At 36.1% G+C, this 25,534-nt stretch overlaps 4 protein-coding genes across 38 annotated transcripts; 2 read left to right on the forward strand and 2 right to left on the reverse strand.

Moving 5' to 3' along the window:
- Window positions 1-1,437: 1,437 nt before the first annotated feature.
- On the forward strand, window positions 1,438-3,702 carry F3H (flavanone 3-hydroxylase). Its single transcript, XM_088217423.1, has 3 exons — window positions 1,438-1,952; window positions 2,285-2,713; window positions 3,207-3,702. Exons 1-3 carry the CDS (start codon window positions 1,593-1,595, stop codon window positions 3,507-3,509), a joined length of 1,092 nt encoding a protein of 363 aa, XP_088073549.1. The 5' UTR covers window positions 1,438-1,592; the 3' UTR covers window positions 3,510-3,702.
- A 1,059-nt stretch (window positions 3,703-4,761) lies between these two features.
- Window positions 4,762-15,340, reverse strand: LOC110822507 (protection of telomeres protein 1b-like). 32 transcript variants are annotated; one of them, XR_015818290.1, is made up of 9 exons: window positions 15,186-15,340; window positions 14,974-15,117; window positions 13,658-13,720; window positions 13,531-13,567; window positions 13,378-13,455; window positions 12,292-12,356; window positions 11,917-12,002; window positions 10,005-10,075; window positions 4,762-9,867 (listed from the first exon to the last, which is right to left on the reverse strand). XR_015818290.1 is itself a non-coding variant. In XM_088217424.1 (8 exons), exons 2-8 carry the CDS (start codon window positions 15,091-15,093, stop codon window positions 8,575-8,577), a joined length of 570 nt encoding a protein of 189 aa, XP_088073550.1. In that variant the 5' UTR covers window positions 15,094-15,117; window positions 15,186-15,340; the 3' UTR covers window positions 4,762-8,574. The 32 variants fall into 32 exon arrangements, 6 of the variants coding, with proteins under 6 accessions (XP_088073550.1, XP_088073552.1, XP_021908330.1 ...); XR_015818291.1 differs by having other exon boundaries at window positions 4,762-9,895; XR_015818288.1 differs by adding an exon at window positions 10,173-10,453 and having other exon boundaries at window positions 4,762-10,075.
- Window positions 15,341-17,128: 1,788 nt separating this feature from the next.
- On the forward strand, window positions 17,129-21,963 carry LOC110822505 (calcium-dependent protein kinase 28). 2 transcript variants are annotated; one of them, XM_088217431.1, is made up of 12 exons: window positions 17,134-17,815; window positions 18,812-18,942; window positions 19,232-19,273; window positions 19,417-19,528; window positions 19,612-19,690; window positions 19,843-20,012; window positions 20,129-20,255; window positions 20,395-20,510; window positions 20,593-20,700; window positions 20,808-20,870; window positions 21,112-21,285; window positions 21,423-21,963. In XM_088217431.1, the coding sequence occupies exons 1-12, from the start codon at window positions 17,378-17,380 to the stop codon at window positions 21,585-21,587; spliced, it is 1,725 nt and encodes a 574-aa protein (XP_088073557.1). In that variant the 5' UTR covers window positions 17,134-17,377; the 3' UTR covers window positions 21,588-21,963. The 2 variants fall into 2 exon arrangements, with proteins under 2 accessions (XP_088073558.1, XP_088073557.1); XM_088217432.1 differs by lacking the exon at window positions 21,423-21,963 and having other exon boundaries at window positions 17,129-17,815; window positions 20,792-20,870; window positions 21,112-21,252.
- A 545-nt stretch (window positions 21,964-22,508) lies between these two features.
- On the reverse strand, window positions 22,509-25,503 carry LOC110822145 (transcription factor bHLH121-like). Of its 3 annotated transcripts, none has more exons than XM_022052162.2 (5): window positions 24,998-25,503; window positions 24,360-24,493; window positions 23,613-23,752; window positions 23,059-23,526; window positions 22,509-22,973 (listed from the first exon to the last, which is right to left on the reverse strand). In XM_022052162.2, exons 1-5 carry the CDS (start codon window positions 25,276-25,278, stop codon window positions 22,821-22,823), a joined length of 1,176 nt encoding a protein of 391 aa, XP_021907854.1. In that variant the 5' UTR covers window positions 25,279-25,503; the 3' UTR covers window positions 22,509-22,820. The 3 variants fall into 3 exon arrangements, with proteins under 3 accessions (XP_021907854.1, XP_021907853.1, XP_021907855.1); XM_022052161.2 differs by having other exon boundaries at window positions 24,360-24,496; window positions 24,998-25,501; XM_022052163.2 differs by having other exon boundaries at window positions 23,613-23,740; window positions 24,360-24,496; window positions 24,998-25,496.
- Between the last annotated feature and the right edge of the window lie 31 nt (window positions 25,504-25,534).

The following is a 25,534-nucleotide window of genomic DNA, read 5'->3' on the forward strand; positions in this document are numbered from 1 at the left end:
GAAAGTATAGAAGGAAGGTGCATTGTTGAGCAAGAACCAGGCTGTAAAAGGGTCTGCCATGTGCCAACTCCGAGCTTTTTTCATTTTGTAGGGGAGACAAACGTCAATCACTTCAATTATATTTGCCGTTAATAAATTCCGTCTGGTGTAAATATATTAGTAGAATTGGGATGATAAAATTAAATTAATTATTAAAAACTTTATTATATTTTTAAATTAAAGATTACAAAATACACTTTCACGGAACGGAACAGCGACGGTACCAACTTTAGCACAAACCAAACGAGTCGGTAGCACGTGCATGGTGGCTGTATATATGCCGGTAGCAGCTAGATGGAAATGGAATCACGTGGCTTGTCTTCTAATTAATTAGCCTTATAACCACAATTAACCACAAATTACATATTTTTATTTTTATAATAACAACCTTCCTTCAAAAATCACAAAAGCCTTTAATTAGTGTACATGGATTTTTTTAATGATACTTAAATTATCTTGGTACTAATTTGAAACAAATTGTTTATGTTAAAATTGAAATTAATTTCTTTATATGTTTCGTCAAAATTCAAAATCCATTTATATTTATGTTGGTAACTCTTGGGAATTTTATAACTGACCATCCATTAACATTGGAATTAATATTAAATTAAGGAAAATAAAATAATTAAGAGAGAAAATCAAGATCTGCATGTGTAGAATACATTAACGTGTCTCTTAAAATTAAAGAAACAAATATCTATCAACAAAGAGAAAAAGGTCGAGACAATCAATAAACAAACTATGTTATTAATTATTTTTTAATACAAAATTATATATTTTAATAATTAAATGATGCATTTAATAATATTATAATTTTTTAATTAAAATACATGAAATATACAAAACAATTCAAACCATATATTCATTTATAACTTTATAATATGAGGATTTTTACCTTAAAAGAAGAGGAATAAAATCAAATTGATGGGTTATTCTTGTAATTTTGTTGACCATTTAATGGGACCAAATTACTTTGCGTTTGGAATATGATGAATTAATAATGCAATATTAATTAATTATTTAATTTCTTTGAAATAATTACACATGTTTCCCCTTCATTTAGTTTTCTTTTTCGTGTCTGATAACGTAAGTATCATTTATTAACCTTTTAGGGTCTGTTTGGGAGAAGGGAAAAATGAGGGAAGAAGAGGACGAGATTTCTCCTTAAGAAATAATTGGAACATCATAAATTAATTTCTGAAGTAAAACACATGTTATAATTTAATGTAAAATATATTTAAATTGCTCAATTTTTTATTTTTTTAATAAAAAAAATTACACACACACACACATATATATAAATATATACCAGTGCTCGTGATGTCTTCTAGAAGAGAGATGGATTTGGGTAGCTGGGAAGAGTAGTTCTCCACGAGGCACGGGAAAGTGGTAGTTAGGGCGACCATTCTCCTGGCTTTTTATATATATTACGACTCCTCTAATTACACCTCATTAACAACCCGCCAATTTTCTCTTCCTTTTTTTCTCAGGAGACAAACACCAATTCAAAAGAATCAATCAAAAAACTGAACGTTTCTGTCAATATATCAACAATGGCTCCTGCGACGCTAACAGATCTGGCAGGTGAGAGTACACTGCAGGCGAGCTTTGTCCGCGACGAGGACGAGCGGCCCAAGGTGGCCTACGATGAATTCAGCGACGAAATCCCCGTGATTTCTCTTGCTGGCATTGATGATGATGGCACGAGGAGGGCGGAGATATGCGAAAAGATCGTAGCGGCATGCGAGGACTGGGGAATCTTCCAGGTTGTTGATCATGGCGTCGATGCTAAGCTCATCTCCGAAATGACTCGTCTTGCCTCTGAGTTCTTCGCTTTGCCTGCAGAGGAGAAGCTCCGGTTTGACATGTCCGGCGGAAAGAAGGGTGGCTTCATTGTCTCCAGTCACCTCCAGGTATACATTCATACATATATATATATATATATAAGCTAATTGATTTGATTAATGGGTAATTCTTATGATCTCTTTCGGTTTAATTTCTTCGTCATCATCCATGGTTATAATCTTCTCCTTTTGGCCGACAAGAGAAACCCAGAGTTTTCCTGTATAATGGTATAAATGTATATAATACATATTTAACTGCCTGATTTTATTAATGGCTTCTGATTATTTCCTTCTGGGTTTTCTTCTTCATCCTCCATGATTAATCTTCTGTGTTTTTCTCAAGAAGAGAAACATATTGTAAACTGAAAATGATTTCATATACATGTAAATATAAATTGCAGGGTGAAGCAGTGCAAGATTGGCGCGAAATTGTGACATACTTCTCGTACCCAATAAAGAACAGAGACTACTCGAGGTGGCCGGACAAGCCAGAGGGTTGGATTAAAGTGACGAAGGAGTACAGCGAAAAACTGATGGGATTAGCATGCAAACTGCTGGAGGTTTTATCAGAGGCGATGGGTTTGGATAAGGAGGCGTTGACCAAGGCCTGCATTGACATGGACCAGAAAGTCGTTGTGAATTTCTACCCGAAATGCCCACAACCCGACCTAACTCTCGGACTCAAACGCCACACGGACCCGGGAACCATCACGTTGTTGCTGCAGGATCAGGTCGGTGGCCTCCAGGCCACCAGAGATAAGGGCGAGACATGGATCACCGTTAAACCTGTTGAAGGTGCCTTTGTTGTCAATCTCGGTGATCACGGTCACGTGAGTCTATCCTTTCTCTACTTCCTTTTCTTTCTTCTGCGTTGTATCTTGAATTTAATTTTTATTTAACGAAATATATTAATTTTTGTTAAAAAAAATTTTAAAAAAAAAAGAAAAAGAAAAAAAAAAAACATCCACCAAGTATTCTACCAAACTAGTTCTCTTTTCTGTTGTCAGTTTACGCACCATGCATTCTACCAAATTATTTATTCATTGTTAGGTCTATATTGGTCAATTTATAATATTTAATTTAAAAAATTAAATATTTAATTCACTAATATATATACATCAAAATTGAGATAATAAATTAGATTAAGTCTTGACAAATACATTAAGTTTTTAGATTAAAAAAAATATTCTGTAGTAATTAATTTTGTTAAAATTTTGACATAATAAACATATTTTTAATGTTAAAAAAGCAAAGAAAGTATTATAACAAATTCAATTAATTTTTTCATAGTTTATATAACATCAAATGAAAAATAATGAGCAGTTTTTAAGCAATGGGAGGTTCAAGAATGCGGACCATCAAGCAGTTGTGAACTCAAACAAGAGCAGACTGTCAATAGCGACATTCCAAAATCCAGCACCGGAGGCCACCGTCTACCCTTTGAAGATCCGGAAAGGGGAGAAGGCGGTGATGGAGGAGGCGATAACATTTGCAGAGATGTACAGGAGGAAAATGAGCAAGGACCTTGAGCTAGCAAGGCTGAAGAAGCAAGCGAAAGAGAAGCAATTGCAGGAGACAGAGAAAACTAAATTGGAGGCCAAACCTTTGGAGGAAATCCTTGCTTAATTTTAAAAATTAAAAAAAAAAAAAAGAAAAAGATAAGTGTTATATATCGTATTACTAAGTTGAATTTAATGCTGTGTATTTCCATGTCATGTGATGCTGCTTTCCATGGAGGGAGTGGGACTCTTAAATGTTCTGCTATTTATTGCTGGTAGTTGAGGAAGGTTAAATAATGAAGGCTTTCGTTTGGCTTGCATTACATGCCACCAGTATTTTCATATTCAAATCTTTATATCTAGAGTTACTGGGTGGGTTATGGAAGAAAAGAGGGGTAATTTTGTTTCCTATTTCTCTACCGCCGTTTTTGGTTCCCGTTCCAACCTTCATATCTAGAGTTACTGGGGTGGGTTACGACTGGGTTTCATCAAATTCGAATTTTATTCATTTCTGTAACATATAAGTTTGAACCCATCCCAAATCCGAACAGAAAATAACCATGAAAGAATTCAAGGAAAAATTAATCAAATAAATGTTTCGAGGTTTTATCTATATTTTATGTTATCAATAATGATATATATATATATATATATATATATATATATACATGTTTTGCTGTTCATTTAGAGTATTGTCAGTTGGGAGTTTTTGTATTTGTGTTTGTTGTATTACTGGGTTGTGAATTATTGTAAGAATGGTATTTCAGTTCACTAGTTAAACAAAGCATTTGGTTCATTAAAGAAATTTAACCATGAAAAGTTGAAGCGAAATAAATTCAGTATATCACGATTGAAACCCTTTGATCATTTGGGGTCATTGAACACCAAATCAATTATGTTCATATTGATTACTTCCTCCACCTTTAGATCTCCCTAATGCTCACGTATTAATGCAAAGTTCCAAATCAGTTAAAAAAACACATGCTGAATGGCATGCCATTAATTAGCTTGAAAGAGAGAAGTCATCCACTGCAAACAAAAAATGTCAAACACACAAGCAGCTTAGGGACAAAAATCTGTCTGCACAAGCGATCTAGGCCTGTATTCGGAGTTTCCATAGGGTTCGTAAGGCAAAATGAGGCCACCCTAGCCATTGAGTGCTCTGCCTCAAGCCATCTACATCATACAATCTACTGAAATAGATTTTGCGGAAAACCAGCATTACCAGATCTTCTTAGGACTTCCACTGCTAGCCAAAAGTCATCCCCGTTTTGTCACATATTGGGTTAGGTCCTCAAGTCTGGTAAGACAACCCCATCTGATAGGTCTTGATCAGAGTGGAGAATGTGAGTGAAGGAAATTGGAGAAACAAACTGATGTTTGCTGGAAATTCAATATGCTTTTTTATTCATCTCAATGTTCTTAAATATAAAAGGAATTAACATACTTTTCTACTTTTACAATAACATCAGATAATTTAAAACAACTTACAACAACTAAAAATCTTAACTGAATAACAAATTCACGACTGGAAATCCAAAGAGCAAATTCTTCTCTGTTGACTGCTTCTGTCTTGATTCTTTCTTACGCCTGCTTCTGGTCCCACTTAATCCATAAATTTTGGGTTCTTACGTGGCACTCTTGCTGACCTTCGAGGCTTATCATCACTCCCCCCTTTTTTAAGAACCTTGTCCTCAAGGTTCAACGAGCTGAATTATTACAGCAACTCTTTTATGGATTCCCAAGTGGCGTCTTCAACAGGTAGTCCTTTCCATTGAACCAGGCTTTCTTCTACTAACTTGGCTCCCTTTGTTACCCAACGTGTATCCTGGATCTCTTTTAGTTGGAGAATGACGTTGCCCTCCTCTGTTGTGGTTGGCAGCTCTTTTGTGGGGAAGGTTGAATCACCTAGTTTCTGCTTAAGCAGTGATATGTGGGATACCAGGTGGATCCGGGATCCTTCTGGCAGCTTGAGTTTGTAGGCCACAGCACTGATGTGTTGGTCGATTTGGTATGGTCCATAGAATCGACGGATCAATTTTTACATTGCCCTCTTAAAAACAGACTGTTGGCGGTACAGCTGAAATCTTAGAAAGACCCAATCTCCTTCTTGAAACTCAATATATCTTCGGTTCTTATTAGTTGTTTGTTGCATGGGATTGTTTGCGACATGGAGATTAGCCTTGAGTTGTTGTAGGAAGTCATTTCTTTCTATCAATTAGTGGTCAACTTTATGAACCAGTGTCATACCTTTCTTGTAGAATGGAATGATAGGTGGGGATCGCCCATAGAGGGCTTGGAAAGGTGTCATCCCAATAGAGGAGTAATAGGTGGTATTGTACCAAAATTCTGCTCATGAAAGAAAAGAATGCCGTTTTCGGGGTCGTTGATGAGCTAGGCACTTGAAGTACTGTTCTACACACCGGTTGACCACTTCAGACTGGCTGTCTATGTCTGGATGATAGGTGGAACTCATTTTTAATTGCGTCTCAGACCTGTTGAAGAACTCATTCCAAAACTTACTGATAAAAATAGGGTCTCTGTCACTGACTATTGTCTTTAGCATACCATGCAATTTTACCACACCCTCTAAGAATTTCTCGGCTACTGTCTTGGCAGCATAAGGATGGGATAAGACTAAGAAGTGAGCAGTTTTGCTTACGATCAACCACCACCAGTATAGTATCGTTACCATTACTTGGTAGGCCTTCTATGAAATCCATAGTGATGTCATCTCATTCTTGGCAGGGAATAGGCCATGACTGTAGGAGTCCACCTGGTGAGAGAGCCTCAGTTTTAGCTCTTTGACAAATTTCACATGCTGCCACATAGCATTGGACTACCTGCTTCATTATAGGCCAATAAAAATTGTTGTGTCAGCCGTTTTTAAGTTCGCAAAACTTCTTAATATCCCCCCAACTGAGAGTCGTGGTATACATGGAGCAGTTGGGGAATAATCTTGGAACCTAGTGGAATCATGACCCCATGTTTGTAATGAAGTAGTCCATTTTTCCATTGATAGGGCCCCCCTAGTTGATCATGAACCGTGGTACTTATCTGTTGCATATACGGGTGTTCTGTTGTTTCCTTTCTAATATCTTCCCAGAGGTGGTGCTCATAAACGAACAAGGCATCTAAAAAAGGTCCGTCATCCTGTCTAGAAAGTGCATCTGCGACCTTATTTTCTTTCCCTAGTTTGTAAACAATCTCATAATCATATTCAAAGAGTTTGGATATCCATTTTTGTTGTCTCAGCATTGCGATGCGTTGGCTTAAGAGGTGTTTGAGAATTCGGTGATCCGTTTGAACCAAGAACTTGTGGCCCAACAGGTATGGTCTCCAAGTTTGAATTGCCACTACGATTGCTAGCATTTCCTTTGCGTATGTTGACCATGCTTGCTTGGCAACCCCTAGTGCCCTACTCATGTATGCTATTGGTTGCCCTTGTTGAGTGAGGAAAACCCCAATACCGTTTCCTGATGCGTCTGTCTCTATGGTAAATGGCTCACTGAAATTGGGTAAGGCTAGAGTGGGTGTTGTCGTCATACCTTGCTTCAATCCTTCGAAGGCAACTTTGGCCTTGTCGTCCCATTGGAACTTCCCTTTTTTCAAGAGTTGCGTGAGAGGTTGGGCCAACACCCCATAATTCCGGACAAATTTCCTGTAGTAGCTGATTAACCCAAGAAAACCTCTCAATTCAGTAATAGTTTGTGGTCGGGGCCACTTCAGCATAGCTTGTACCTTTCCCTGATCGACCTTGACCCCTAATGAGGTAATGATGTGTCCTAAGTACTCCAATTCCTGCTGGCCAAATACACATCTCTTCCTTTTGACAAAGAACCAATGGGTTTTCAATATCTCAAAAGTTTATCACAAGTGTTCCAAGTGAGAAGTCCAACTAGGGCTGTAAATCAAGATGTCGTCGAAGAATACCAATACAAACTTTCTCAAGTATGGTCTGAAGATAAAGTTCATCACTACTTGGAATGTAGATGGTGCATTGCACAGGCCAAAGGGCATGACGAGATATTTGTAATGCCCATTGTGAGTCCTAAATGCTGTCTTCTGAGTATCTGAAGGGTGCATTCTGATTTGATGGTATCCGGATGTTAGGTCGAGTTTGGTGAAGAAAGTGGCGTCATATAACTCATCAATCATATCTTCAATTGTGAGAATAGGAAAACGGTCCTTAATGGTGACCGAGTTCAATGCCTTATAGTCAGTACAAAACCTCCATATTTCATCCTTCTTCTTAACCAAAAGGACAGGTAATGAAAAGAGGTTGATACTCGGTTTGACGATATCCAATCTCAACATGTCTTGGACTTGTCTCTCAATTTCTGCCTTCTAAAAGTGAGCATATCTGTATGGACTAACAGATGGGTTCTGTTCCTTCCTTTAAAATGATTCTGTGATCAATCTCTCTGGCTGGTAAGAGAGAATCAGGCTCTCTGAAAATATTTTCAAAAGGATCAAGAACTTCTTGGAGGTCTGCCTTGGCCGTGGCCGAGCTGGCTGTGCTGGGGGTTTGCATACAAACAGCAAAGAGTGCATTTTGCTGCCTCATCTCTTTTTCAGAGGCTCTCTGCATAGGTCGGCCATTCAACCCTTGTAACAGACTCGGCTTGCCATCCCAAATAAATTCCATAGTAATTTTTTTCCAGTTGCACATAACAGATCCCAATTGTTCAAGCCAGTGAATCCCTAGAACTAAATCAAGCCCAATCAATGGTAATGAGTAGAGATTCAGTTTGAAGACCATACCTTGGATGTTGATATCAACCTTTTCGAACCTTCCGTGGCAACTGAGCGGTTGGCCGTTGGCTACTTTGACCAGGAAAGGAGTAGTTGGCACCACTGGAAGCTGAAGCCGATCCACAACTTTGTCACTGCTGAAATTATGGGTCGGCCCACTATCAATCAAGGCCGCCAGCTGTTGCTTGTGAACGGTGACAAGGACACGCATGGTGCGGGACGACGACCACCCAGTGAGTGCGTGTAAGGAAATCTCCAGCTCTTCGACCGCCCCTTCTGCTTCTTCATTTTCTGCCGTTCCGTCAAGTAGGAGCAACTGAGGTTTGCGGCATCGATGGTCGGCCGTAAACCTCCCGTCGCAGTTGAAACAGAGCTCTTGGGCTCGTCAGCGCTGCATTTCCTCCCACGATTTGTGTTTGGTGCGGCGGTAGGTGGTCCTATATGTTGCTGACAATGTGCTCCAAATTTTCTATTCGTTCCTTGTTGGTGGTCATGGTGGCGAGGCTTTGATACCAATGATAGGTCCCGATCAGAATGGAGAATGTGAGTGAAGGAAATTGGATTGTTTCTGCTTGCAGTGAGAAACAAACTTATGAGGTTTTGTTTGCTGGAAATTCAATCTACTCTATTCATCTCAACGTTCTTAAATACAAAAGGAATTAACAGACTTTCCTAATTTTATAATAACATGATGGAACTAAATCTAAAAAATCAGATAATTCAAAACAACTTACAACGACTAGAAATCCTAACTGAAGAACAGATTTACGACTAAAAATCCTGAGAGCAAATTCTTTCCTGTTGACTGCTTCTGTTTTGACTCTTTCTTTCGCCTGCTTCTGGTCCCACTTAATCCACAAATTTTGGGTTCTTACGTGGCACTCTTGCTTACCTTTGGGGCTTATCACCATCCAAGTCACTTTTTGCAATACATGAATTTTCAAAGTCATTTAGCCCACAAATCCTTGTTTGCAGCAGTAACAGATCTTATGGTAAGGGTCTCTTCAGCACATTGCAAAGATGAAACAAATCCCCAACCTCCAACTTAGCTCCGAATTGTAACCCTCCTCTAACAGCAAGGTGGCTGAATCACCACCATCAAACTATTAATCTTTGCAGGTTGCAACTAGGTTTTTCAACCAACCTCATCGCTAACCAAATAAGGCTGCAAGCCTCTCCCTATATTCCAAAGGTTCTTTAATGTTTTTTCTTCTTTTAATGTTTCTGATTGAAAACTGTTGCCAGTTCTTTTGGTTCAAAAATTATGACAGATTGCAAATATCACACCATCCAACATCAGTCCACCAAATTTTCACTCACAGAGAAGGGGCTGCTACACAAGCACCAACAAATCAACCCAGAGCCACTCCAACTAATTTCTAGTTCCCTTGCCAAAATGTTCATGGGATATACTCCACTTTGAACGTTGAAAAATTTTTAAGTTCCCAGATTTGTATCTGGATTTGAAGTATAAATAATGTAAATAAATAAATATATCTACTGAAAATATAGAATCATCACCACCACAACCATTATCATAATAATAATAAGCTATTCTCAAACCTCAACGAAGGTGGAATATAATCAGGATTGACATAGCTATTAACTGCTTAAAAAATGTTCTTCTCCATGTACAACAAAAAGCTCAAGGACAACATACTCCTGGATAAGTGAGAACCCATCCAATAATGTGAGAAATGGTATAGGATCATCATCAACATCTGACAGCACTACAACATAAACAGAACAACCTCATAACTGAGGCCCGAAACAGAGGTATTGTATTCAAATAAAATTTAGTCAATTATCACATAAGAAAATTTAAACAGAGAGTATAAGTGACCATATATAATCACAGAATTAAAACCTGTAGGTTGAGAATATAAGCACCAGGTATCCGGCTCCCTTTCAACGACAATCGCTCCTTATATTTCCTAACTGACACAGAAAAAGAAATGACAAGGTATCAGACATCTGCTGAGAACATAAAACAAGTGGATATAATATGTACATTAACATGCGAGTAGAAAGTAACCTTTTAATATTTGATACTAGACTCTCTTTTTGGTATATATAGCAGCCTTGTATCAGATTTCAAGACAAGGAACCATAATCCAGCATTGACCTCACAGCATGCATCCATGAATTTCATCCATTCACTAATTTTCAGGAAGTCAAGGATACACTAATTCTGTTCCTTTCTCTACAATCACTATCAAGACAGTTCACACTCTAGGAAACGTGCATAATATATCTCCGGACAGATGAAAGGGCTCCAAGTGTAAAGGAAGCTGCTTCTCTCTTTCATCTTATAGCCTGTTGTGGATATTTAACCTTTTGCTTACTAACTTGAGAGATTATCATAAATCTAAAGGACTAAAACCAAATACGTAAACAACCTACATAGCTTCTAACACAATTATAAAATAGGCCGCACCCAGTTTAGCAAATTCTGTAGACAAAGAGATCTTGTATAATCGCAGTATCAGGAAAAATCCCTTACTATCAAAGATCACCAGTAATTTGCCAGTTTTATGTCCTTCAGATTCGAAACAACAGCAATATCCTCTTTATTCCTTGGCTACCAGATTGATTCCTCATTTCTCGCACACCTTCTTGACTCATCTTAAGGTCAAATTTGGACAACCAAGGAGAGAATTTTTTTTGGCAAATATTATCAGCACAAGATTATCACTAAATTGCCAAGCTACGAACAAAGCTCATAAAAAGATGGTGAAACAGTAAAAAAGATGCAAAATCAAAGAGCATATGGTGAAAGCAGATGAAGATACCTACCATCTATTTTTACCTTGAAGCAAAAATCATAGTTCCACAAATACCTACAGAAAAAAGGACCATTTACAGGTCCTGAGAAGACTGCCCTACCCAACAAAGAGGCTAGAAAACTACACATTGATGTCCTTGATGTTAATCTTAATTAGTTCAAATGGTGAAACCGTGAATCATCGAGCATGGATCAATTAACAGGCACTAAATAAATGTGATAAATAATATCTAGGAATTTTTTACTTGACAGATTAAGTGAAATGTTACTCCTAGATCATGTAACTGTCATGTAAATACATCCTTTTGCCATTAAAGTGTATACAAGTCCTTTAGACAAAACTTGCATGAATCATGAAAGGGGCAACTTGACTGTAAGCCAAAAATGGAGATAACTTCGTTTTTTTTTACAAGGTAACAACAATAACTTCAAGCAGGCTAACATGGATCCAAGTAACTGTGAACCATAAGTAACAAAAGGTTTCCACCACAAAGCCAGAATTATATGCATATACATATGCACAGATGTACAATATATGTTAATATATCAAATAGCAAAACTCTAGGCACCAAGAAAACATTAGCCGAGCGTAACAAGATAACTAAACATCAATATCAACCATGCACATCTTACCATGTGAGAAAACCTTTTCATTACTACATTAGCCAAGCAAAACAAGATAACTAAACAGCAATATCAAGCATGGCACATCTTACCATGTGAGAAAACCTTTTCGGTATTACATAAATGAAACCCCATGAAATGGTTTAATGCTGAAAAGATCTCCAACATGTAAACAACAATTTTTCTTTTTTTTTCTGAAAGACAATTAACCAAAATATATTCACAGGGCATCAAGAGAATAACAGCCACTTATAGATGTGAGAAAACAAAATCTTCCTTTTGTACAAGGAATAAACTTGATACAAATTTCAAATGTCTGAACCTCTAGCCCATAATTACAAAATGTTAGCAATATTTTCAATAGACTCACTTCTTAAGAATATTCGCTGGTGTAGTATCAGTTCCGTCCCAAACAAATATCCACTCATCCCTACTGACCTCACAGGTGTGAAGAATCTTCATGGGGAGAACCATTAGAAAGCAACAGATTAGTGCTCCACTGAATCAAAAACCATTTCAGTAGAACCAGAAAATAATACTGAAAAGATAAAAACATTCCATGTATCCACTATATGATCAAGTAATTTGGGGAAAAACGCTTCTAATTTAATTAGAGAGAAATGTTTAAAATGTCAGTATTTAGTATTTAGTTGCTTTAGCGGACCTCATGCAAAGAAAGTTGTTTAGAGAAAATACTATAGAAACAATTTAGTTCCATATAGAAACCAACATATGATTGAACTACCTTACAAGCTAAATTAAGACGTGCACCTTCCTTTATATCTCTCAAAAGTGAGAAGTTATTTGATCCTAACAATGACATAAAAAATTCTCAAACCGTTATTATATACAAGGCATGTGAAAAAAGAAGTGCTACTAGTCAAATTATCCTGCTTATGCACAACATATATCGGAAATTTTAAGGGAAAAAGAAAAAACTAACTGCAATATGCATAAAATATTATAAAACCTATTTAAAAACAGTCTTTCAAGTAACATCCTTGATAATAAAACATAAGAGTCCTAAGAAAGTAATATCCCTGAATGCCAATATCTCTAGTAACCCTTTTAGATGGCTTTAACTTGTAAGTCAACAATCCCCTCCTTGTTCAATAACTGACGCTACCACACTGTTTTGGCCTTTAGATTTACTTAATGCAAACTTGGAAAAGCTAAGCCTCACCTCACATTACCTTTTTCTGGGAAAAAAAAAAGGGAAGAGGCTTAGGGGAGAGTTTTCACCTTGGTAAATTGAGGAAGGGAGGTAAGATCATAATCAATGGCTACTATACGTGTTTGCAAAAGCAAGAATCCCCCAATTCAGTCCATCGTGTTCAGAGACTAGAAGGCTGTGGTATTAGGTGCTCGTCCTCTAGATTTGACTTAGGTAGTGTACGGGTCAGTTGAGCAAGGGAAATTATTGAAGATCATGCCTTTGTCGTAATTAGGGTTGTTTTCTAACAAAGAAACAATAACTTTTTAGGGCATTCAATCCCCTTTTGTTACGACTACAGATCGTTGTTTCCATGCCCTGAATATTTTGTTGACAGCGAATGCCATTCTATATGATGGAGATTTATGGAACCCTATTGATACTTTGACTTAAGTAGATTTTTGTAAATCTTTTGTTTTCGGTTGCGCTCCTTCAGTGCCTCAAATTATATCTTTTTTAAAAAAAATAGCAACCCCCTCTTAAAGGAAGTTAGAAAAAGAATAACACTTTTTCCTTATCATTACAAGCATCCAATTTTACCCATTATCTATGGGAAAACACATTAATATAATTAAGACATGAAAATACAGCTTAACTTTGATGAATTCTGAATCATACCTTCCTCAAATTTCAAACCTACGAACCAATCTCTCAGGCCTGCTATAAGATCTTTGTCTTGTTCCCTGTGGCAAAATCCTAAAGAATGTTGGTATGGATTGAAATTTCTATTACGATTTCCCTTGTATAGAGCAAAGGAGGAGAACTTCTTACTAAAAATGGCATATGGCTCCTGGTTGAATGTTTTCATCTGCATGAACATAAACTTTAGCTTGACCATATGTCATCAAATCATATTTTGATTAAATATGATACAACTTGCTTGCAACAGTGATTATACTCTAAGGAAATATGTGCTTTTCCCCTCAAAGAACTTGCGGAAAGAGGCAATATATTTTTTTACCTTCAAAACACACAAAGAAAATTTGTTATAAGAACAAACCTAGTTACAACCAACATATTCGTGAAAAGAAAATCGTTCTTTCACTGTTGGTCCATAGTAATGAAAAGTCTACATCATTATTCTTCCTCGATAATAGCCCTTTGATCATGGAATCCCTGTAATTTAATGACCATTACAAACTCCACTGTTCAACCAACAAGCTTCTATTGTCTGACTTGGCAGATCAAACTATTGGGATTATTATACAATTTAACCTGGCTTTACCGATTAAAACACAATGACCTTTTTACATACAAATCTAATGGGGTTTTTATATTAATTTATGTTCTAGAGATGTTCTAATTTTGTATATATTGACCCCAGATCCACGTGATTTTGAGAATCTCCATTTCAATGCCTCAGACTAGAAATCCTTATGGTACAGGAAGTTTCAGAGCCACACATCTTCTTTTCATGGTAGAAAGATGCACTTCATATTTTACTTTAATAACTGCTATAAAAAGTATTTGCATCTAGATTCAAGCAGATTGCAATTCGCCAGAAATTGCTGACCATGATATCACCTCAGGATGGAATAATGTGACAAAAAATTTGCAAGACCGATCATTGACGATCAAGGAAGTCCTCTTATTAAGAGTTTTACGGGGTTATACCTAATTCAAAAGTCTTTCAATGTACAAACATTGGATAAAAAGAAAATTTCAAAAGAAAGAAAATCACATTCATCCCCAACTTATAATTTACTAGAGGTACGCTGGAAAAAGAAAAATAAAAAAGAGGAAAATCACATTCATCCTCACTTATAATTAATGGAGGTAGGCCGGAGTTTTTAAGAAAAGGTTTCCAGGGCTAAATCACCTAGTACCTCATCATGTTTAATGCAGATATGGATGCCAAATGCGAATTGGAGATATCAGCAAAATGCTTCCTAAAAGTCCCCCCGTGGAACCATCTAATGTTAGAAGACAGACACCATTATTACAATGCAAACTAACTTAGAACTTAAGAAGTCAAGAAGCTACACTAAACAAGACAAGTTAGTACGATTGGTCATTCCATGAGTCAATAAAGAGCCACTGGTAATGCAATGAAACAGTTGTTCATGAAAATGAAGTATACAGCTGAAATCAGATTGTTCAACGAGGAGAAAACACTTCAATTTTTTTTTTCTAAACAAAAAAATCCAAAAGCTCCGTCAATGCGCTGTCTTCTACTTCCTAGAACTTTCGAGCATAGATTTCTAGGGTTTTTACCAGTGCCGTTGGTTTCCTAGGGAAACCGAACTCGATAATAACACCGACGAGGTTCACTTTCTCGTCTATTGCAGTAGCTGCGTCGCGTATCTTCAAAAACGTGGAGTCGTCTGTCGCCATCTCACTCTGTGCTCGTCGAGGTTCCTACATAAACAAAAAAGAGGAATAAGAACTTTTTCTTGGCGGACAAGAAAAGTAAGGGGATTTCGTACCAGGCTCTGTTAGATATCGCCAGAGCAATGATGACTTTGGGAGGGAGAAGACAGTTCATATTTCTTTTTTCTTTTTTTTCTGACGCTTTATATATTCCAAAATTTTCAATATAGAAATATAAATAAAGAGCTTTCTTTCACTCTTATAATTACAATATGCTGGCTTTCGAGGTCGTAATAAAAGACTGAAGCGAAAGTATATTATATAAATAATTTTTTACAATTTTTAATTTAATACAATTATTTTAAAACTCTGTAAATATAAAATTTAAAAATACGCTTTGAATTATGTTATGCAATGAGACACTACTTTTGCTAATTAGTATTAAAATGTGATATAAAATTCTTTTATTTGAAATCTTATATTTATATTTAACACATTCATTATAATTTATTTTATATTAAATTTTTAATATATATTATTATAATTATTAATATCTTTAATAATTAAGATTTTAATATTAAAAAAATTATAAAAAATATTTCAACCATCGGTTATTTTTTAAGATTTTGGTGTCATTAAATTAAAACGTGGCCTTAAATAAAATCATGATCATTATATTATGTATATATGGTGTGTGCGTACACACTTAGAGATAACATATACATATACATATATTTATATATACAAACGCACACGCACAAATATATTGGGGGAGTAGGTGAGACTGTCTCGTTCTAGTGTTGATGTGAATTAAAATTTTGTAGCCTACAAAAATAAATAAAAACACCTAGAGAGGTTGATTATGATTTAAGTTTAAGTAATTATTATTATATCTAGCTTGGCACTATCGAGTCAAGTCAAAGTCTTCGCTCATATAAATCTATTTATGCATGTATATGTATGTGATTGGTATATTTGTGCTCTCAAGTGGGTATATACACACATATTTTATTATATTATCACAATTACAAATTTAGACTTTTAGTACCATCAATAATTTTTTTTTGTATGCATGTATATATAGATTTATATTTACCATGCAAATGTATTATAATTAATTAATTAATATTATCGATAACTCTTAAACATTTTTATAAATTAATATTTTAATATTTTAGAGATATACGTGCGTATATATATATGTGCATTAATTATTTTTCTCATAATTATCCAGTATTTTCTATCTAGCTGGATAATGGTCAAATGCAACTGGTAATTAACTTGAATTTCAACTTCTCAAGCTTAATTAATAAATTTTGTACCATGAAGTGTGTACGTAATAGAAGGATATGTTATATATATATATATATATATATATATGTTTCACGATAATAAAAACGAAAATAAAAAATAAAATTGTGGAAACTTAGATTTGGTGATTTAAGTATTTGATGGAATGAACGGGAGGCTTGCTAGTTGTGGATGGAAAAGGAAACAAAGAAGAGATCTATAGAAGGCAGCAAAAATTGATCCATTGTAATGTATGTATTATATGGATATATATATATATATATGATCTGTTCAATTTTCACCATATATATTTGTCAAGAATAATTTCATAATATTATTATGGTGCATGTCAAAAGATGTAATATATATTTTAGTTATTGATTTTTTGTTTATTTGTAAACGTGCATGTCAAAAAATTAAGAGGAATTTAAAGTATCTATGTATATCAAAAGAGCACAATTATTTGAAATATATATATATATATATATATTGTTTAGAGTTTTATATTTAGTCGTTCAAATAAAATGTTGTGAAAATACGAGATATTTATATTTTATTATTATTTTCGTGATATTATTATTTAAGAAAATAAAAAAAAAAAGTAATGAACGTTTTTAAGAAAATTCAACTCTTCATGGCAAAAAAAATAAAAAAACAAAAGAAAAAAGAAAAGGAAGAATAAATATATATATATATATATTTTTTTTTTATTATCCGATAAAATTAAGCAACGAGGAAAACTTGTGTTCTCTGTCTGTCGTTATTTTTTATTTTATTTTATTGAGAAAAACTGTCTTCGATTTTCTTTCTTCTAATTTCCAAAAAGTCTCTTTTGACCACCACCACCTCCGTTTCTTCCCGTCTTCCTCCTCTCTGCTCCTTCCCTTCCTCTTCCTCATTCTCTTCCTCATTCTCAATCATTTATTTCTCTGTCTTTCTATATCTGTCTCCGTAACTATTTCTTCCTATCCTCTCATGGTTTTCTTTCCTAAAAACCTCTAAAGAAACCTTGACCGTCATGGGGACCTGTCTCTCCACCACCAAAGTTAGTGGCGCCAACAGCAACAACACCGCCACCACCACCACCAACGTTCATCACAACCGCAAGCGTGCCACCAAGCCACAATCGACGACGGCGGCGGCGACGGCGACGACGACGACGACTACGACTACGAACCAAAAAGAACAGGGATCACAGAATCATCATCATCATGCCAATAAGACCCAGAACCAGAGGAATTCCCAGCAGCTGAAGGCTAAAGAGAAGACAGGTTCAAGACGACCGGGAGGGGTAATCCCGTGTGGGAAGCGAACCGATTTTGGGTACGCTAAGGATTTCGATAAGCGATACGCCATCGGTAAATTGTTGGGACATGGGCAATTCGGCTACACGTATGTTGCCACGGATAAGGTCAATGGGGATCGAGTTGCGGTTAAGAGAATTGAGAAGAGCAAGGTATTTTCTTCTATATTTTGCCTGTTTGATTTCATGCTTGGTGGTCAATTTTTCGCGGGTTTGTGGCTTTTATGGCCTCATTTCGTTTTAATGAATCTGGGTATAATGGGGCTCGCGAAATTCATTCTCCTGTGTTTCATTTGTTGCGGAATTGCTTCCGGGTTTATGAGATTTATATAGAAATTTCTGTTGGATAATTTTCTTTCCCGTTTTTCTTTTGCTAATGAAGGTTCTGATTGTCAGCTAATTTTTCTGATAATGTTGGATTGAATTTGATCCAAAAAGATTTACGATCAGATTCCTTTTTTTTTTCCTAATTGGGTAACTTATACTGCCTCGAAGATCAGTCTAGTTCTTGAGCTTGTTTTCTCTTTTTCCTATGACTGGAGAATTAATTTGCTCTTAGTAGGTTTCAATTACTTAATTTTCCTTGTTATTTTTGGGAATTTGATTATAACAAGCTACTTTGAATATCTATGATCTAATTTTCCTTCACTGAGTTGACATTTTAACGGATGAAATTAACTTAATTTCAAGGATTTACCACCTGAAAACCTCATAATATAGCATATAATAATTAGTTATTCCCAAACATACACTGCTTTGAACCAGTGGAAAAATAATAAAAGGATCGTGGGGTGAGAGGAGCTGGGGAGGCTTTGAAGGGCTTCAAATAGATACTCAACGCCATAGATGAGCAAGGGATAACTTCAATCTCAAGTCCTCGGGTTAATCATTAGTTATCATACCGAACGTGATGCCGATCTGAGCTGAAGGCTTTTTATTTTTAAGAAAAAAAAAAAAGAAAAACAAAGAAAACTGGAACATTTGTTTGATTTTATCAGTCATATCTTTGTTCTGTATAAATATTAAATCCTCACTTGCATTGTTTAGAGAAGGAACAAAATATTCTATAAAGATATGGTTTTTCGCTATTTCCTCCCTTAATATATATTTTGGCAATGTTTCGTGAAAATCCATTATTTTTGGTGGCAGATGGTACTACCTATTGCCGTTGAAGATGTCAAGCGAGAGGTCAAGATTTTGCAAGCTCTTACAGGCCATGAGAATGTTGTTCAGTTCTACAATGCATTTGAGGATGAAAATTATGTATATATAGTTATGGAGTAGGTTTTGGTTCTTACTGAGTTTCATTTTCTGACAGTTCATTGATTCATGCTGATTACTTGATTGCTTCAAATCCATTTTCTTTATGGGGACTGATTGTTATATATCTGCACAAAAAGATTTTGTGTTTTTTTCATTTTTTTTGGAGGATCAAAAAGATTTTGTGTGGATAAGCTTTTGACACTGCACTTTATGATTCCTTTCTAATCCACCCTTCCTGTTCTAATGAATTTCACCAAAAAATTCATTATTTTCGGGAATGTGATTTGTTATACCATCTCCTTTTAGGTTATGTGAGGGTGGCGAATTGCTGGATCGGATATTAGCCAAGTAAGGATTATTTGTGATTGGAATTTTGTTTTTCTTGGCCATTGTTAATGCTCTTTGTGTATTTTTAGCCAAAATATTATAGTTTTCCTATGTTTTGGTAGTTAGTCACACTATAACCTTTACGCATGGTTTATTTAATTCAGAAAGGATAGCCGCTACACCGAGAAGGACGCGGCAGTAGTTGTTAGACAGATGCTCAAAGTTGCAGCTGAGTGTCACTTGCATGGTTTAGTACACCGTGACATGAAACCAGAGGTATGCTTATGTTAGTCTTGGCAAGCGAAAAATATAAGCTTTTCTCATGTACATTCTTATTACTTCTCATTTCTTTATTGTAGAATTTTCTCTTTAAGTCACCTAAAGAGAACTCACATCTGAAGGCTACAGATTTTGGTCTGTCTGACTTCATTAAACCAGGTCAGTGGAATTTCATCTTGTTATTCTCCATCTTCGTTATAATGCTTTTTGGAAGCTCTATTTTTTATGAACCGTAATTAAACTTTTACCATTCAAAAAATGCCAAATACTTTTCTACTAAATGTCTGACTTATATTCTCAATGTAATGCAGGGAAGAGGTTTCAAGACATTGTAGGCAGTGCTTACTATGTTGCTCCGGAGGTATTGAAACGTAGGTCAGGACCTGAATCAGATGTTTGGAGTATTGGTGTCATTACCTACATTTTGCTTTGTGGGAGGCGTCCTTTCTGGGATAAGACTGAGGATGGCATTTTTAAAGAGGTCTACTTCATCCAAAAATTTCGAGGCAACCCTTTCTTCGTCATACTAGAAAACTTAATCATCAAATTCTAATAATCTTTGTTGCTGTGTGGCATTCAACTGCTTGGCATCTGCAGGTTTTAAGGAACAAGCCTGATTTTCGCCGTAAACCATGGCCAACAATAAGCAATGCTGCCAAAGATTTTGTAAAGAAGTTATTAGTGAAAGACCCTCGAGCCAGACTAACTGCTGCTCAGGCCCTATGTATGTGTTTAATTCATTGGGAATCAAAGTTTATTGGAAGCTCACAATGGGTTAAAAAAAGATCATTATTATTGGAGATTTCATTCCAACTCTTTCTCATGTAATTGAAGTTTCTTCTGATTGCTAATGAATTTTCCAGCACATCCCTGGGTCAGAGAAGGAGGAGAGGCATCTGAGATCCCTATTGATATTTCTGTTCTAAACAACATGCGTCAATTTGTGAAGTACAGCCGTTTGAAACAGTTTGCTTTAAGGGTAAAAGAAATATTCTATTTGCTGGATTCATGTGGAGCAGAATCATCGCTTGTTGCTTTTTAATTTATTTAGTCTGTTGCAGGCACTGGCTAGCACACTTGATGATGAAGAGTTGGCTGACCTCCGTGATCAGTTTGCTGCAATTGATGTTGATAAAAATGGTTCTATTAGTCTCGAAGAGATGAGACAGGTGACTATTCTCTTCATACTCTTACTAGCATGTGATCCTCATGTCTAAGCAAGTTTCCTATTGAAATAGATCTTTCTGTATTACTGGGAAGGCTGGTTTTGTTGCAGGCCCTTGCCAAAGATCTTCCTTGGAAATTGAAGGATTCGCGTGTTTTGGAGATTCTTCAAGCGGTATGAATATTTTCCACTATACCCCTGGATGTCTCAGATGGCTGATAAAGAATGTGAACTTATCAACTCATCTTTATGGAATCCTTAAGTTTACTGCTATAAAAATGATATTTTCCACCCTGGGTGAATTTTACCAAGAGTTACATTCTCTTGGATCTTTCTTTTAGTTCTCATTTCCATAGATTCACTGTCAGCGTTACAAGATATTTGTGTCATCCTACTCATGTTTTTCTTGATGCAGATTGACTGCAATACAGATGGGCTTGTGGATTTCACCGAATTTGTTGCTGCTGCCCTGCATGTTCATCAACTGGAGGAACATGACTCAGAGAAGTGGCAACATCGTTCACGTGCTGCTTTTGAGAAATTTGACATAGATAGAGATGGGTATATAACACCGGAGGAACTTAGACTGGTAAGTTTTAATTTCTACGAGAACACACGAATCCTTCTGTTTTCCATCTAATGACAGCAGAGAAAGATCAAGCCAAATTATCTTAAATTTCCCTACATAAATCTTGCTTCTATTGAAATTGCTTTGTTGTATTATAGCACACGGGCTTGAAAGGCTCCATTGATCCACTCCTTGAAGAGGCTGACATCGACAAAGACGGGAAAATAAGCCTTTCAGAATTCAGGAGACTTTTAAGAACTGCAAGCATCGGTTCGCGAAACATTCCTAGCCCAACCGGTCAACGGATTCCAAGAAAAATATAAGATCATCAGCAAGTGAGATTTACAAAGATTAAGAGAAAAGGAGGGGTAAGAGGTGCACTTTTTTCTTTTCCTGGTTCTATTTGCATTGGAAGTGTACGTTTGGTTACCAAAATAGACCCTTCTCTCCATGACAAACCATTGCCTAGGACCTCAATTAGAAACTCAGATTTTTTAAATTAATGGGATTCTAAATGCACTTGGCAGAAATTAGGGGTTTGTGTCTTTTTAGAGTGAAATCCAGGTATGATGATGGTCTTTGTTTGTAAAATATCCTTTGCAAGTAGTGAAGAGCTACTGTATTTGCCCTACAACTTGTAATGTGACCATAAATAAACTATCAATGAAAATACGGTATATCAGACTAATTCTATTTGAATTAGCATCATTTATTATTTTAATCATACTCAATAAGGATAATGGGGGAAGATTAAAGAGAGAAAAAAGAATATAAAATCATGTTTATAAATAGAAAACCAAATGACTTTCAGCAGCCATACATCATACCATAAATGTCTGGAAGAATCAGGTTGGTTGCCATCGGGCGGTGAAATTTAAAGAAAAAGATTTTTAATGGAATCCCCGTTCATGCAAACTCGCAAACAGATAATATATATTAATGTATCTATTGTAATAATTTTTAAATTAAAATTACAAATACATTAATAATTTAATGATACATGCATACCCACGTAATACATTTATCATAATACAATATTTTATTTATTAATTATAAAAATACTCAAACTCATAATTCTTTATAGAAGGAAGTATGTACTTCTAGCATAAAAAATATATATATATATATATTTCAAACTCAGATGCAACAATATTTTGTGCTTCTAAATGCAAATGTAACCAATACAATTGTCAGCTCCCCTTTTGAACAATAGAATCACTCGACGGAACATTCTGCAATGCACATTTAAGAAAACTTCCTATGTTGCCCACTTTTTTCTTTATCGAAATAAACACATGGAAAGTGTGTTCTACAGAATACAGAAACAGATTTATCTATCCAAGACTGCCCTAAATGGCAACAATTCTATTTCTAAGATGACTGAAAATCAGTGAGTCAGTAAGTTGCAGCAAACCTCCAAATTTTGTCAGGTAAATCATTTGATGGAACAATGGAGGGTGTGAAACTATTTTCTGGTCCTCCTGGTTACAAGATTGAATAAAAACATACTAATGGGTAAGAAATACAAGTGAATAATTTACGGAAAGATGACTTTTTCACTCATTAGACTTTGAGATGTCACCCGTGCTGTTAGAGGAGTTAGCTTGAACACCTTTAGATGACGAATACCAGCTTGACGAGCTTCCGTTTCTGCTGCTTTTTTCTTTCTTGTGAGCCTGCTTGCCCCCCCTTCCTTCAGCAGAAACGTCCTGCATAAAGATAGACACTGAGTTACAAGTGTTCAGTGTCACCAGCATTTCTTGAATGGATTGAGTCTAAGATTCTGGATCTGACCTGTTGTGTTGATGATCCAGGCATCTTAAGTTCAAGCTCAGTTGCCACATTATTGGGATTGTTGTCATCAGTTTGTCCTGAATTGCTGCTTCTTGGATGATCCAGTGTTTTACTTCTACTGTCTTGTTTGCTTGAAATATTGGAAGAGGATGCATACTGTGCTGATGGCTGATCAATTGGTGGATTGGCCGAATAGGGAAAGAAAGTTGAACACGCATTAGGAAAGGCACCGCAATTCTGATTCCCAAAAAAGGGAAATGGCTGCAAGGATGCATGCATTGAAATTGGGGCCGGAGGGACTGCTACAGGAATTGGATATGAATAAGCTGGCGCCATTGCAACAGAAGGATCAACAGGAGCCCAAGGAAACATAATTCTGAGACTGTGCTGATATCGAACATTTAGATTTTCAACCTCAGATTTCAAAGATGCTTTCTCTTCCCTGATCTCATTCTTCTCTTGCATAAGCTGATTGATTAATGAAAAAGAAGGATAAAAATACAAGCAATCATATAGAAATGACAATCTTCAGTTGAAGTATGAAGAGCACGCACCTCTCGTGATTCTTCAGAAAGTGCATCATATTCAACCTTTAGTCTGTTAACTTCAGAAGTTAGATCCTTCAGCATTTGGATTGTGTCAGTAAGAATAGTAGCTTTGTCATTCTTAGGTCTATCTGGATCTGTATTCCAAACTACAATAATTATTCAAGAACAAGCATTTCGTTCACATTCGAAGAACAGATTAACAATCACAGGATACAATTTTATTATGCTACCATATGACTCACCAAACTACATCATGAAATGCATGGACCTTTTGATATAAGGCAGGGTTTAATCATGATATTGAATTCTCGAATGTTATGCATGCAACATGATCCCAAAAATATAAGAAGTCCACTCTTTGAACAAGAAAAACTAGAACATTTCTCTAACTCATCCATGGAAAAGGGAAAAAACAAACCCATCCTACAGCACTTGATCAAGATTGGGGAAAGAATACATCACTAATGTAAGCCAATGAAGATCTACACAAGTGACCAAAGCAGAATAACATTCAGAGAGTTCATCTTATTCTTCATTCCCAAAAGTGACCTTGCTGCCAGTTCTACTCCCCTAATGAAATCGCTTTAACATTCTTAGACGTTTAAAAACCCAGTCTTTTTGCAGAATTTCAATTACCACCTAGAGATTATTAAACAAACTGAGTTACAAAAGCAGTAGGCTCGCTGTTCTTAGCATGTCAAGAAATTTGATAGACAGAACAAGATTTTGACCAAAAGAAGGGAATAGTAGTACCTAGTGTGTTAGCCAACTCAAGAAATTGTTCGTTAAGTTGATCTCTTCTCAATTTTTCGCGGTCTGCCTTTTGAACTTTTCTTGCAGTAATCGGATCCTTCACTTCTACCTTCACTTCCACCTCAGGCCTTCGCCTACTAAATATACAGACTCTCCAAAATTAATTCATAAAAAAATTCAACTTTATCGTTTAATATCTAACCTGAACCGAACATAATATAACCTTATTGCTGAAATTTAAATTTAGTAGTGACAAGACAGTCTAGATTATCATTTGTAAGGTAGCAAAGTAACAGTAGAAACGCATTTTTTCAACTTTATTATGAATTATTTTTTTCTACAGTGTACTGATTCTGCAGAAATGAATATGCGCAACCATCAAATCGATTTAACAATCTACTTCTCCTTTATTCTGAAGAAATAAAAGAACTGCCTTCATGAAACAAATGCTACTTCAGAACCAATTAAAGAAAATAAAAACTAGGTATTCAACAAAGTAGTCAGAAATGCAAAGAAAAAGCACCGAGCAATAGTTGCTCGTGGATAAATCTAGAACTGTATCCATTCAAACTAGACTAAAAATAGAATAAAATCAACGAAGTCAGCCAAAAAGATTAGGTTAAAAAGCGAGTAGAAACCTGCGTTCAGGCATGGAATTCTGGTTCTGAGCATGATTCGAGGAAGGCATAGAAGTCGAAGGCCCAAATTCTGCTACCACAGATTCAGAGAAATCCCTCGCGTTCCATTGATCCATGCTGCCCTGTTTCTCAGAAACCAAAAAACTTGACAAGGCCAATAGTAATTCAACCGAACAAAGCGAGAGAAAACACCGCCACGACCACAACTGTAATACTCTTCTCCAGATGATGGATGAAGAGAAAGAGAAAATGGCAAACGAAGGAGCCGGAGCAGAGAGCATTAAAGAAAACAAATGGCCGGATAAGAAGACGACAAGAGCAGCTGGAATAACTTGTGCTCTCCACGAGCCACCGGCGTGTGCACGCACCACCTGCTGTATTAGATTTATTGAAAGTCACTTTCCGAGTAGAGTAATATTCCAGTGCTTCCTGGTCCATTGGGACCCAGCTTTCTTAGCCGTTGATGTGCTCTTGTAGTCTAGGATTGATCATTATCTTTGACCAGGTTTTCGGTACGTGAACTTTTACTCGGTTTTC

The sequence above is a fragment of the Carica papaya genome, chromosome 4 (assembly GCF_054855325.1).
Source record: "Carica papaya isolate Zhongbai chromosome 4, ASM5485532v1, whole genome shotgun sequence".
NCBI lineage: Eukaryota > Viridiplantae > Streptophyta > Magnoliopsida > Brassicales > Caricaceae > Carica > Carica papaya.